A 13796-nucleotide genomic window follows, 5' to 3' on the forward strand; every position below is an offset into this window, starting at 1 on the left:
AGTTTTAAAAAATAATTTTTAAACACCCATCACTTTTTCTCATGCTGTTCTTCTACTTGTTGTTTTCCCTTCTGTCCTTCTCCCAACCACTGAAATCTGTAAAGTTAGTGTATGATTTCACTGAGCCTTAGAAACTAACCAGTATTTTGTAACTGAAATATAAATTATTTTATTTTATGGTGCACAGTAAAGCAATGTGAAATGCTGATATATGTATCCTCAGTATTGTTATGCCATCATGCACAGATTAATTATCCTAACTATTCCATGTAGCTTTTTCATGGTGATGACTTAAGAAATATTTGAACACTGAATTAATTACAGAATAGTTGAACATTGCAGTATGACTTGAAGTGGTTTTGATATCTGTTACAAGAGTTGTTTTCAAAAGGCACTACTACTTTACCAAGATTTTTATTTATTGAGCTAATACATTTACATCTATGCTTTTTATTTAACCTTTAATAACAGAGTAGATCATGAGGATCTATTTTATGTCTCTTAATATGAAGTAAAATAATCTTCATGTTTTCACCATGGTGTTGTATATAAAAGCGTGCAAAAACAATCAGTCTTTCAGACCATACCATGGGGACAAATTTCTTCTTGAGTTTCAGGCAATATTCTAGCACAAGTAAAGAAGCAGAAAAGAGTAGCAAATAAATTGCAATTCCTTCATGGACACTTAAAACAGGATAATGTCTTGTTGCAATTTCCTCTGACTACCCCGTCAGAATCTTGTTTTGTTTTGGACACAAAATAAAAACCAAAGTGGAAAAGAAAAGCTACTTTTTTCTGCATCCGATTTCATACCTTTTAACAGACAAGCTCATTAATTTCAATGGGTGTTAGATCAGGCTATAAATCTGGAAGCCTAAACTTACTTTTCCAAAAATAGATAACATTTTTATTCCTTCATTATGCCCTAATTTGAAGTCCCTTGAATCAGGCTATTAACAAAATATTATCCTATCTCACAAAATAATGCAGATAAAACTAAAATTCCACTCAACACTCACATTGTACTTTTCCTCTTCAAAGCAATTTAGCATCACTGATTAATCATAGCATTAATTAAACGACTATGTTTTTAAAAAATTTTAGTCTTCCAAAATTTTTAGCCTTCTGTTCTCTGCAGGGAGCAGGGAAGAACATAGCAAGGGACTAAAACCAGCTCCAGTAATCAGAAAACTTAGCCTGCAGCAATTAAACTGAGGAATCACTTCCCTTGCAGAATCTTTTTTACCTTGGGCTAGTGGAAAGATGAAAGGAAAGATGACAGTGCAGTCTAAACAAGAAATAGCTCTGTTGGCGTGTAAAGGAGCTGGTTAATTGGATATATTTGCACTACCTGAACCAATAGGCTCACAACTCCTTTCCACACATTTTCTAGTTTGTATACCTGGCAGGAAATGCAATCAAAATTAATTAGAAAGGAAATTATTTGAGTTATTGCACTCATAGACTCCATCCATTCTGGATATAAAACCCAAACATGCAAGAAAAAATTCTTTGGATCCGACAACAATTAAGCCTGGGGTTGTCATTTTTGTTCTCACACAACCCTCCAGAGCTAAGCCTGCAAGGGAGACAGCCAAAGCCACCACTCAAATCCTTTTTTTCTGGTCAAGAGAGGAGAAACAGCAGAACAGTAGCAATACCTCTGATTGCCTTAAAAAATGCTGCTTTCTTCATTGCTGAGGGTGACAAATAGAATCTTATATGTGGAGATTTTTCTCCTTCTGTAGATCCAGCAGTTGTTTGGCATACCAGGTCAGCAGATAATTAGGCAGGTCAAGCTGAACTTGAACTGAGTCATTTTTATAGTCCCAGCATGGGTGAGACAGTCAACAAATTAATGCTTGCACCTCTTCGCAAATTCATCTTCATAAACCAGATTGCAAGTCAGAGAGCACACCCTTGAGTTGATGGTTGCTTCGCTTCTCCAGCATGAGACAGGGAGGATTGCTGATACAAGGATGAACATTCAAAGCAGAAGCCATCTACTGTGCCTGGGTGAGAGGTGTTGTTACGAAACAGAAAATCCATTTGGCCATGGTACACATAAATCCATCTCAGTATTAGTCTTCTGACACGTTTGCTGCAAACATACACACCCCTGAAGGACATCTGGTTTCTCCAGAAATCCACATGGCAGGCAGCATGCATCCCATGAAAACTGTAAAAAGGACAGCGGCAAAGATGGAAGAGGCAGAGGTGTTCAGCAGGGTCTCAGTGCAGTGCTCTGCCTTTGGCATGACCTCTGACAGAGCCAGCTGAAGTGCTTCTGCAAGCAAAGTGCAGACATGCATCTAGCCTTTAAAGCACATTTTAGAACATGAATCAGCAGGTTATGGTCAACCAAAGAGCCCTGGGAGTACTTCAATCTATAGTTTTTACAATAACTGCTGGTATAAAGTCTGAATATCTGTAGTCTCGCTGTGTGAGAGACAACCAGAATATGGAGTGCCATTGAGAAAGGAGTAAAATCAGTATTAGAAGTAACAGCAAATTAAATAGCTGCCTGTGGAATTGAGATATACAGGAGAGGCAACAAGAGTAGTACAAGTGCAATAGCATTTAAACACACTGGTACTTTTGAGTCTAAAATCTGTGCTTGCAAACTAGCTAAAATGTTCTTCAGAACATTAAAAAGCGTGAGTCTGTGGTGGGTAGGGGTGGGACTGGGAATGCAGGGGTGTGACAAAAGCAGCATCTAGCTGACCATCAAAGTATAGGTTTTTAAACCAAAATGAGGAGAGATTGGAAAAGCTTGGCAAACAAGGCAGATGCAGAGATTTGCAAGACACAGCAAAGGGCACAAACTTCACAGTTAAGAACCAATGGTTCAAGGGGATACAGCTCAAGGAAGAAAAATTATTAGTCATGTAGTAGAGGGAAGAGGGGGTAGCCCTGAGAAGATGAGTTGAACACAAGAAAAGTAATCAGCCAGAGGGAGGCAGGAAACATATGAAATGGAAAAGTTATGTTTCTGGGAGCAGAAAGAGAAGCTTCAGAGAGGCTGAAGGAGGAGGGTAACTGTTACAGGAAAGAAAATCTGTGAAGGGTCTGAGAAAGCATATTGCTGAAAAGCGGTGATTGCATTGCACCCAGTTGTGATTTCCCATGGCATGTTCAGGTTCAAAATATCAAAATGCTTCTCTTTTGTCTTTGTGCAATGCTGATGGTTTCTATACAGGCTGCTCTTTCATCCTTGTTATGGATGTGCCCTTTGTCATTCCTTGTTCTCCTCATACCTTTTGCAAAATACAGAACCAACATCTTTAATCTTTTTCAAAAGATAAAAGCTTCTATATTGGTTACCCTTTTAGATATTTGATTCTTTTACAGGCAAATCTCAACTGACATTGCCACACAGTTATTGGTGTTCTACATGCTTTCATCACTCTGTGGTAGGTAGAGGGTTTCTTCCCTAAAACTGTAAAATATTACTATTCCTGCTCCCTGTAGGGCTTTATATGCTACACTGCTGATGGCTGAATTTATTCTTGATAAAAAAGATTTTTAAAAAAGAAAACCAATGACTGACACATCACATATAATGCATCTGGGAAGATACTGTTCCTCTTTGTTGTGTTCCGTACCAAATACCAATCTTATGTCTGGAAATCTTGCTGCCTGTCATCAGAGATGGTGAAAAACTGAAAGTGTATATCATTTATCTGAAGTGAAGAGGGAATCTGAGACCTCCACCTGATTCTTTGTTCAGTCTCAGCAGCCATCAGCAAAGTGCACCTGGATCCTTGAGGGCACAGGGGGTCATGTGTATGTAATGGTTTTTATTCTTTCTTTATTCTCAAAAAATAATTTATCTCTACAGACTCTTAAAATTTAAATTTAAAAAGAAACTGCAAGGAAATGATACCTGGTATTGTTCTCTAGCTCAAAGTACTCATTTATCCCAATTTAATTGGCAAGTTATGCTTAATGTGAAGCATCTAAAACAGTGGCTTCCAGCCCATAAGGCTTGAGCGGCTTACTAAAACCAATTTAAGCTAACTCATCACTCTTTCCTTTGTAAATGATTGAGCTGAGATGATAGGTTTTTTGGATAGGGATAAGTGCAGTACTATAGTCAATTCCCATTATGTAGTACAATACATTTTTGTTTTGAAGTGCCAGAAGTTACAAATGTTTGTGCATGTCACTAACATAAGAAGTAAAAGGACCTGAGTACCCAACCAACATTTTTGGCCAAACATTGAGAATGATATCTAGGTGCCTAGAGATAAGCATTAAGCTTTAAAGACCAAAGGGTATCCAATTTTGTTTACATCTGCTTTTCCAGAAGCCTTTGTGTCTTCCATAGGTCTATTAACCATGCAGGTATCTCAGGTATCTAAGGGAATTTGAAACCACGTTGCCCCCATCTGTTTGGACACATAAATTTCCCCCTATTTACCTGAAAATGGTTTGATGATTTTTTTTTTTTACACTTCCATCCCAAAGTGATCCAGAATCATCCATTCTCTGACACTTGCTAGAAGTGGTGGGGCTCATGCTATTTGGGGCATGCTTTTCAGTCCTACTGCTCCAGGGTTTTTCCACTTTCTTCTTCCAGTAACAATTCATGAACAGTGGTCTTAGGAATAAGAAACAGATGTGTTGTGATGAGCAACATCACAGACCATGAGCCAGGACAGGCCAGGCCATGGGGTTTTGACAGTAGACACTACCTTGGAGTATCATAAACCTGCTCTGTCCACAGCTGAAGTCTTGTCAAATGAGGGGCCCCAGAGGGAGGGAAGAAAGCATTATTGTATGGAAACTGGGGGACTTGCAGTCCCTCACATGCAAGGTACCCGGCAGCAAGCACTGCCACAGACTGCATCTTTCGGAGTCGGGTGGAGAGCAGAGTCACTGGCTTGGTGGTTGCAGTGGAAAGCCTGTCTGGAGGCAGTCATGTCATTTAGTGGTGAGCGAGAGGGCATTAAACTCTGTGCTGCCTGATGACCCTTATTTCAGGTTGTGCTGCTCTGTCTTCTTTTATAAACCTTCTTTCAAAAGGTTACAAACCTTTATAAACCAACATTGCCGCATAAGGTGGATTTTTCTTACTCTTCACTCACCTTTCCTGCTGCTCCCCAAAGTCTGAGGAGTAATCATTTACTCAGTGGGTCAAGTGTCTCTCAACCTCAGTACTGCAGTCTTTTTTGCTTTCAAAGATACAGGTTTGTGTCTCCTTCCATCTGCTGCCTTTACTCCTGGCTCAGCAGCTGCGGCATTCCCCTGCCTCATCTTGTTGGGCTTGCTTCCAGCTCTGCCCCAAAAAAAAGCATGCGTTTGTCTCTAAGACCCAGTATGACAGCATTTCTTATCTCTTAGCCTGTTTTGTCTTTAAAATTCAGGGTAGTTTTCTCCCTTGAGTCTTTCACTGGTGATAGAAAATCTCCTTATGCAAACTAACACACCTTTACCCTCCACAATGTCATGAGGTTGACTGCTGCTCTGATGCCTACACTATAACTTGTGTTGTCCAAGTCCACAGTCTGCTACACATTGCAATAAGCATAATCATTCTTTTTTTATGGGCTCTTACACCCCTCTTGCACCTCAGTATGTACTAGAGAATTTCCAGTGTTCAGAGTACACACAGGGCTCCTCTGGAACACCGACAGCTGGACTCTGAGGGAGTTCCAGGTGCTACCTAGGTGCCAGTAGTGGTAATATATTACACTTAGAACAGTGGTATCTGACAGGAAAAGCGTGGTGCAGGAATGAATCATCAAATACAGCCGTGTTTCTGCCACTGCGGACATGTGATGAATACACTCTAATTTATTAGAATACCAGTTGAATAATACACTGACTTAAGACCAAAATCTGTTCCATAAAAATCAAGTAGACAATTTTGACACATTTCTTAAGTAATGATTAAAAGTAATAATAAAAGCTCTCTCAGTCATATTCTTTCCATAAGTCTGTGAAACACTGTGGTTGAGTAGTATTAAAAATACAGGGGTGGTGAAAGTGCCCGAAACCATGTAAGTCTTAGTGGAGTGCACATGTTAGCATGAAGAGAAGAAAATTCAGATATATTCTGACATACAGGAAGTTAGTTCTGGAATAGGATATCTGCGCCTTTACAACAAAGTATGGTGGCATTTTGCCATTTTTATATTAGCTAGCTACATGATATGAATTAATGGATATCTTTGGAGGGCAGGAATAGTGAACAATTACTTTTATAGAAAAAGATCTATCTCTAGGACAGGGGGTCTTTGTTGGAATTAATATCTGTTTGGGGTGTCTAGTTTCTTTAATAGGTCAATTTTCCTAATCTTGTACTCTCAAACTAGGAACCATGTCACAACTATTTAATAAATTTGCCAATGTGTCAAAGGTATTATTCAGAGATGAGTGAAAATAGAAGTGGTTTCAACAATGTTACAACAGCAGCGAATTTGTCTCAAGGCAATTGTAGGGAAGTATTTCCAGAAGTAGAACCTTATCTGTGATGATTTTGCTGTGGTTTAATCTACCAGAAGAATAGTTTGCTGTGCTGTTTGGCTCTGAAGGCAGAATCATTCTTAGGACAGTTATTTGATCCTCTGATGTGAAAATTTTCCGGAATTAAGTAATGGAGGCAGGCATTAAGGTGCTGAGACTTTTATCATGCAAAGGAAAAGACATTAAATCTTCATTGTTGAAATAATAAGCAGATGCTATCCTTTTACAGTCAAAGACTTAGTGCATGGTGTTAGATGAATCACCTTCTTAATATGAAAATGATGGATGTCTTATCTTAGAAAAATAACTTTTAAATGTATAGTATCAGAAAAATCCTCTTCCAAGCACCCACAAGATAACTCCTTTCCTGTCATGTGTATTTTATGTCTTTCTTCCTTCCTTTAAGAGTAAAATTGGACAAATAAATACATTTTCTTTTTTCCTTGTCGAGCTGTTGGCTATGTTTAATCATATTATGTAAATCCTCTTTAAAAGCTTCAAATCAGTTTTGGGTCTTAAAATGTGTAATGTTGTTCAAATGCAAAAAATAAATTTAAAAAATCAATTTGTTTGTAGATTAAAGTAGTTCTGCATGGACCCTAATGAAAATTAACAAAGCTATTTATTTTTAATATAATCCTCACACACATCTGCCTCTCTTCCCAGCATCCTCATCAGTTCTCACTTCTTCCACTCAGGGAGGCTTCTTGTATTGCCAGCTGAATTGTCCAGCTCTCCTACTAGTGGTGCCAGATAATAGTAGTGCTAGATAACATTTTGCTGACATTCCAACTCTGGTTTCCATTGCACATTTCAGTCTGCTTTCAGAAGAGGCTCTTAACACAGACAAACATAATTCTAAGTGCAAATGCTCTGCAGAATGTGACGCACACCAGTGCAGAAATCAAGGATCCCATTTGTGTTGTGCTGGTGCAACAGTACCTGGGGGAGGACTTCACATTCACACCAGTGTACAGCAAGGTTTCGTCTCTAGCTTGTGCTAGAAAACATGACTCTTCTTCATGTCTGTAGTAAAGAAGTAGGAGCATTACTGAGATAAGAGAAGTTAACCAATAACTAATGGAGTTTTTTCTGTGAATGTCCTACAGTGATTTACTAACTAACAACATGTATAGTTTTAGAATAACATCTTTCAGTATAAAGAATATACTTTCTATATATTTAACTTCCAACTTCCACGGCTTAATTCTATATTAAAGCAAATTCCCTGCTTTTTCAATATATTTTCACATGGCTAACACAGTGTTCGAAGTACTTAAACCACAGAAAATGTGCTAACAGTTACATTCGTTGATGGGTTTTAAGACCCACATAACCAATGACTTGGATCAACTCTGTAGCTCAGCCACTCCCTTCTTCTTCCAGCTGGCATGCCACCTGTGTTTGGTGAACCTCTGGAAGGACCTTTTGATGTCCTTGACCATGATGCCTGCTGGATTGTGGTCAGTTGCTTTACCCACATGGGTGAGCAGCTTTGTTGGAAGCAGCAGTTCTGCCTTTCGCTGCCTCCTGGGGACAGGGCAGGGAGAGGGAGGCCTGTATCCCCTACAGGCAGCTCCTGGCAGGGGGGCTGGCATTGCAGGTTCTGGTAGGGAGGTCTCCAAACTAGGCACCAGCTTGCACAGCTGCCAGAGATGAAATACAGTGACTAGATTTTAGATGTACAAAATGCGAGTCTTTTGGTACTTGCTATCCAAAGGCTAAATCTGATGCAATTCTTGGGGGAGAAAGAAGGGGAAAGCAATTTAAAAACCCCACCAAACCCACTCGGAATATATTCTACTTTAAATATGCTTCTGATTAAGAATCAAATGATACTCTTGGGCTAGAATTACTACAACTGCTCAGAATAAGGAATGCTCTACTATCCCACTGTTACACATTATGTGTAAAAAGCCTGTTTTATTGTTTTGAAGTATTTAATACTGACTTGATCTTCTCATGCCTTACTGAAGGGTGTGCACAGCAGAAATGTTAGAACTGCTGAGCATTGGCATTTCCAGAATGCTTATGACCTGCTTGATTGTGTCTGGTAAAGTTTTCCAACGAAGATTTCCCTGATAGCTCCAAAGCCTTTATTTATTGTAAGATGCATTTTGTGTGTCTGGGCATGTGTACTGGTGTGAATACTACTGCCTGGAATACTAGACCAGTTCCAGGAAAGAAATCTGCTTGGGGCAGCCATCCAGATTTCCTTACACCCAGTGTTCTGGGATGTAATCTTTGGCTGCTAATGAAGTTATCATCATGAAAGGAGGTGCTGAGATGCTCTGTTGCAATTTAAGTGAAGTCCAAAAAGAAAAAGGAATATTGGTCTATTCTGGGTGTGTGCACTGAGTAAAGCAGAAAAGTCTCACTGATCTGATTTATCTACTTGTACTACTTACTCTCAACCAGTGGCAGACCCTGCACTAGAGGAGTAAAAGCTACATCAATTAATAGTTTATTTTCTGAAAAAACAGCTTAATTTGATATGTGTTGCAAACTGAAGTACTCACTCTAAGTGATATACAGCTATTAATGTGTTCATGTTGCACAGAACAGACAGATGCAGGTGAAAATAGCATTTCAGACTTTTCTACAACAGTGTTTCATAAATGTGTGGGGGAGAAGATTTTCAGTTTGCTCAAACAAATCATTTCTGAAAGAGAAAGAGGTGCTAACAACTGTTCTACATCTGATATTAATCATATTGCTTAAAATCATTACAGTGCAAGTAAATTAAATATTAAGTTCAAAAAATAAAAATGTTTGAGGGCAGGATTTGTATTTGTATTGCAGCACAGTGGAAGGATTCAAATCCTACTGTTCACATTTTGTACACAGTCTAATGCTTTTTATAATCAGGGACATTTTTACATAATATCGAGTGAGTATTTTCTTACACTTCACATTACCACAAAATATATTTTATAATCTTTAACAGTTCAGTACAGAGATTTAAGTTTTTATCGGTATTATGAATATTCTGTTCAAACAACTGACTGTAGTTCCACCACATCTGGCAAAAATGTGAGAAATAAAAATGATTCAATGTCTGATAGTTAAAAGATGTGATTTTCCTCTTGCCTCTGCTTTCAAATATGGATACAAACAACTGAATTTATGAATTCAGAAATAAGATTTTAATAAGTATGCATAAACACTATGCATAAACATTCTTAAGTTATCAAAAAAAATCTGATTAAATTACCATATTATATACAATAATCATACCTGATCATTCACAAAATGTAATGTAGATTAGATTACTAATTATGTTTATATTTCCCAATTTTCCTGTCCTTTTCATCCTGCATGATACACTCATAGTGATTGCTGTATGCAAATTCCTAGCACATCTGCACTGAAGGTGATTCAGAGTTGTTTCACTGACCTCAGTAATAACTCCATCAGGTCTTCACCTTCTCTGATCTTCTCTTTATCACATTGAAGGATTGAGCAGCCATTCACCGTAATAGCAATCCTGTAGAACTGATGAACTGTTGTGAGACTTCTAGTGCATCTGTGCAGGTGCTTATCCTGTCATATATATAGATATATAGATATATATAGATATATAGATATTCTCAGAAGCTGCTTTTTTATTATTTTTACAAGCACTGCATGACTTTTAGGTGCAATTTTGAAAAAGAAATCTGTTTATTTAAGCATGAAAAAATATATAATAATCTTAGAATCACTTAGGTTAAAAAAGATCATCAAGCCCAAACATAATATACATAATTTCTTTTTATTTAAATGTTCGATGTGACCATTTTAAAAATTCCTTTCATTTTAAGAGATTTTAAGTTCTGGAGGTTAGTGTTTTATTCAGTAAATCCTTGCAAAATGCCAGATAGGAATAGGTGTCAGAAAGGCTCCTTTTCTGGCCAGTACTGTGGATACAACTAAGGATGTGTGAAAAAGTTGGCATCCTCTTGAGCAATACAGTCTAAGAAACACTACTAAACACTAAACCCATTTAAATTGCTGCATTTAGAATAGAATTAACCTTGTACAGGGAAGAAGTCTACAGAGAAGACCTTTTAACAAATAACAACATCATTGGGTTTGCATTCACTGCTGTGGTTTTAACAATTGATGCACATTCAGTTTATGGTAGCAAGCTGTGAGTTGTTTGGTGGGAGAAGAAGGTTTGCCGAGTTCTGTGAATTGTGGTATTCAGGTTATCTTTGTGCATATGTGGGATTTGCAGCGGTCCCAGGACGAGGGAAGAGATGACAATCTTGACTCCATGTTTCAGAAGGCTGATTTATTATATTATGATGTATATTATATTAAAAATGCTATATTAAAACTATACTAAAAGAATAGAGAGAAAGGATTCATCAGAAGGCTGGAAAGCAATAGAAAGGAATGAATAACAAAAGCTTGTGACTGCTCAGAGTCTGAGCCAGCTGCATCTTTGATTGGTTATTAAGTAGAATCAACCAGCAGACCAATCACAGATGCACCTGTTGCATTCCACAGCAGCAGATAGTTATTGTTTACATTTCTTTCCTGAGGCTCCTCAGCTTCTCAGGAGAAGAAAATCGTAGCAAAGGATTCTCATAAAAATGCCATGACGACATGCATATACTTGGCTTTTACCATCACAGTTCCATTCTCTTACGGGTGTGATGTGGCCATATCGAAAGTCTCTGATGCAGTATGGAAGTATTAACAGAGTCTGTTATGTGTGAAATGCTTGGACATGCAATCATGTAAATATCACTTGCTCCAAATTGTTATCAATATCCAATTAAATTACCCGCAATGATGCAAATGGTGCTGTTAGTCTTGTGTGTTTTCCGTGTACTTCTCCGTCACCCTTTATTGCTGTATCTTCTGAATTCTCCCTTCGTTTTCTTTCAACAAAGGCAAGTATGCCATGAGGGATCTGGTCCACCGACTGCCAGGCGCTAACAACAGCAACAGCTCAGCGAGCAAGGCCATGTCTGATGACACCGTTACTGCCATTTGCTGCACTCTGCATGAAGTCATCACTAAAAACATGGAGAATGCCAAGGCCTTACGAGACGCAGGCGGCATTGAGAAACTGGTTGGCATATCTAAGAGTAAAGGAGACAAGTATGTTTTGCAAATCACCTTGCACCTTTTTAACCTCTCCAGTAGTTATTACCAGTCCTGAGTGTGTTTGCCTTCTCTGTGCAATCGCAAGTTGAATCCTTTAGTTTCAACAGATATCATGTGCCCAGTGTGAAGGGTGACAAGAAACAGACAATCCCGATATCAGAGGTCTCCCTCTGCTTTGGTTTATTTTTTATGTGCCATCCGCAGTGCAGGGAGAGCAGTCCACGTGCATTTTAAGGAAGAGTAACTATCTGCAGTAACCCCTAGCTCTAAGCAATTGCAGAAGACCCCAATAAACATTAGGGATCAGAGTGGTTGGATTACACCCTGCACAAGGTGTGACATGCAGGTGGAGGGGTCCTTTGAAAGGAAGGACCTCACCACAGTTCTGGTACTCTTGATCTAGGTACTGCTTCTCTTAATCTAGGAGTGAAGAACTCTGTAAAGTCACTGTCCCTGTTCACAGCACCCTTTTCCCTGCCACCAACTTGGTAGTAGATCCATGGATTTTCTGACTGGTTGCTTCTGAGAGAGCCTTTAGGCTGCTTTGTGAGGCAAAAAAAAATGTTTTGCACACAACTGTGACATTTTCAGAACAGCTATGGTTTCATCTTGTCTGTTTGGCTATGTACACACTCTTCATGAAGAGTTCACTCTTTATCCTTCTTTTGCCTAAAACAGATAGCCTGGTTCTCATATTTGTCAACCTGATGAAGTATAGTGCAATGGGACTATGGCAGTTTGAAAACAAAAAGCCTTCACTGTAGTGTACAAAACCCATCAGTCCACCTACTCGGAGCTGTCATCACACAGCCTACTGCAGCATCAGAGCTCTTAAAGAGCCCCACAAAGCCAGGCCACAACCTGAAGGAAAGATTTATGCACCCTACATTTGGTATGAGAACTTATGCTCGCCTCTGTGATCGGAGCATTGCCGATATAATCTAATCACATTTCTTTTCCTCTATTGTCACCCTTTTCCTTTCATACCAAATTCATTATTGAAACATTATTTTATTGAAATTGTAAGGGCTAAAAAGTAGTGTGACCAAGTATGTGATTCCAGCTGTGGGAGCTCCCCATGCTCTGCCAATTGATTTATATTTGCAGTTTGTTATTATTGAATCTACCTACATTTTTAATTTATATTTTCTAGATCAAATGTACTGACATTGCAAGCAGGTTCATATCCATTTCTCTTAAGTTGAATGTGTATTTCCTCAGAATAATGCATCTGTCTACCTGTTCATTATCTGGTAAAGAATACTAATACCTGTTGAGTCTGGAATTTTTGAAGTATCATGGGCAGTTTTAGGAGGATCCAAGGGCATGATTCCCTGTTTGAGTATACCTCATAACTGTGAAAGACATCTGTTTCTAATTAAACTAGAGCACAGTAATTCCAGAATGCCCTTCCAAGTCATGATACGTATCCCTCCTCTCAAGTACTTTGAGCTGCAGTTCCGTATTATTATTTTTACAAGTTACACAGTTCTAAAACAAGAAAACCTATCAACACACAGTGCTGCAAATGCCCATCTTAAGTAAAAGTTCCATTTTTCAGCTTTCAGAAATGTCAGTACTGTGTGCTGTTGGTTGGGTTTGGTTTCTTACAGGTAATTCATTATTTGAAAACCGAAATTGCTGGTTGTTGGACTGATAGAAAATTCTGACATGCTCACTTTGATACTGTAAATCACTTCTGTAAGAAGTCATTTTGACCTGTATGAAGCAACTGCTTCTGAATGTGTAGGATACTGAACTGGCCATGCATCCTGATATGTATCAGTGCCAGTAGTGTGTGGCTGGCCCTGATCGCCTTTGGAATATGCCCAGGGCCTGAACAATCTCTCTGTATGAGAGAACTGGTGTTCACAAGGTTATTTTATTGGCCAAGCCCATATCAGCTTCACATAGCTCCTGCCTCTCCTCAGTACTCATGGAGTGGTTGGCACAGTTATTTTCCTGGTTACTCCATGCTTACCAGCACCCCACTAGCCAGTACAGCTGGAAGTATAATAAAAACAATTATGCTTGAAAGGGCTTATCAAAACCCTGTTTACTCACTAATTATCCACCCACTGCTCTACTCTGGGTGAGAAATGGAATAGAAGTTGGAAAAAAGCACCAAATAAATTACTAGGGAAATGTTGTATTATTAAATCAGTTGTGTCGTAACAGCACTTTACCAGCTTGCATGTCAGCCTACCAGTGATTCTTCTCAGAAG

The 13796-nt window shown here is 38.7% G+C and overlaps 1 protein-coding gene across 8 annotated transcripts in view; it reads left to right on the forward strand.

Moving 5' to 3' along the window:
- Window positions 1-13796, forward strand: part of CTNND2 (catenin delta 2) — a 640288-nt gene that overhangs the window by 591043 nt on the left and 35449 nt on the right. For all 8 annotated transcript variants that reach the window (XM_038129852.1, XM_038129853.1, XM_038129848.1 and 5 more), the window contains one exon: window positions 11355-11565. In XM_038129852.1, coding sequence (XP_037985780.1) covers window positions 11355-11565 — 211 coding nt within the window. The remainder of the gene's footprint in view (window positions 1-11354; window positions 11566-13796) is intronic.

The sequence above is a fragment of the Motacilla alba genome, chromosome 2, assembly GCF_015832195.1.
Source record: "Motacilla alba alba isolate MOTALB_02 chromosome 2, Motacilla_alba_V1.0_pri, whole genome shotgun sequence".
NCBI classification, from domain to species: Eukaryota; Metazoa; Chordata; class Aves; order Passeriformes; family Motacillidae; genus Motacilla; species Motacilla alba.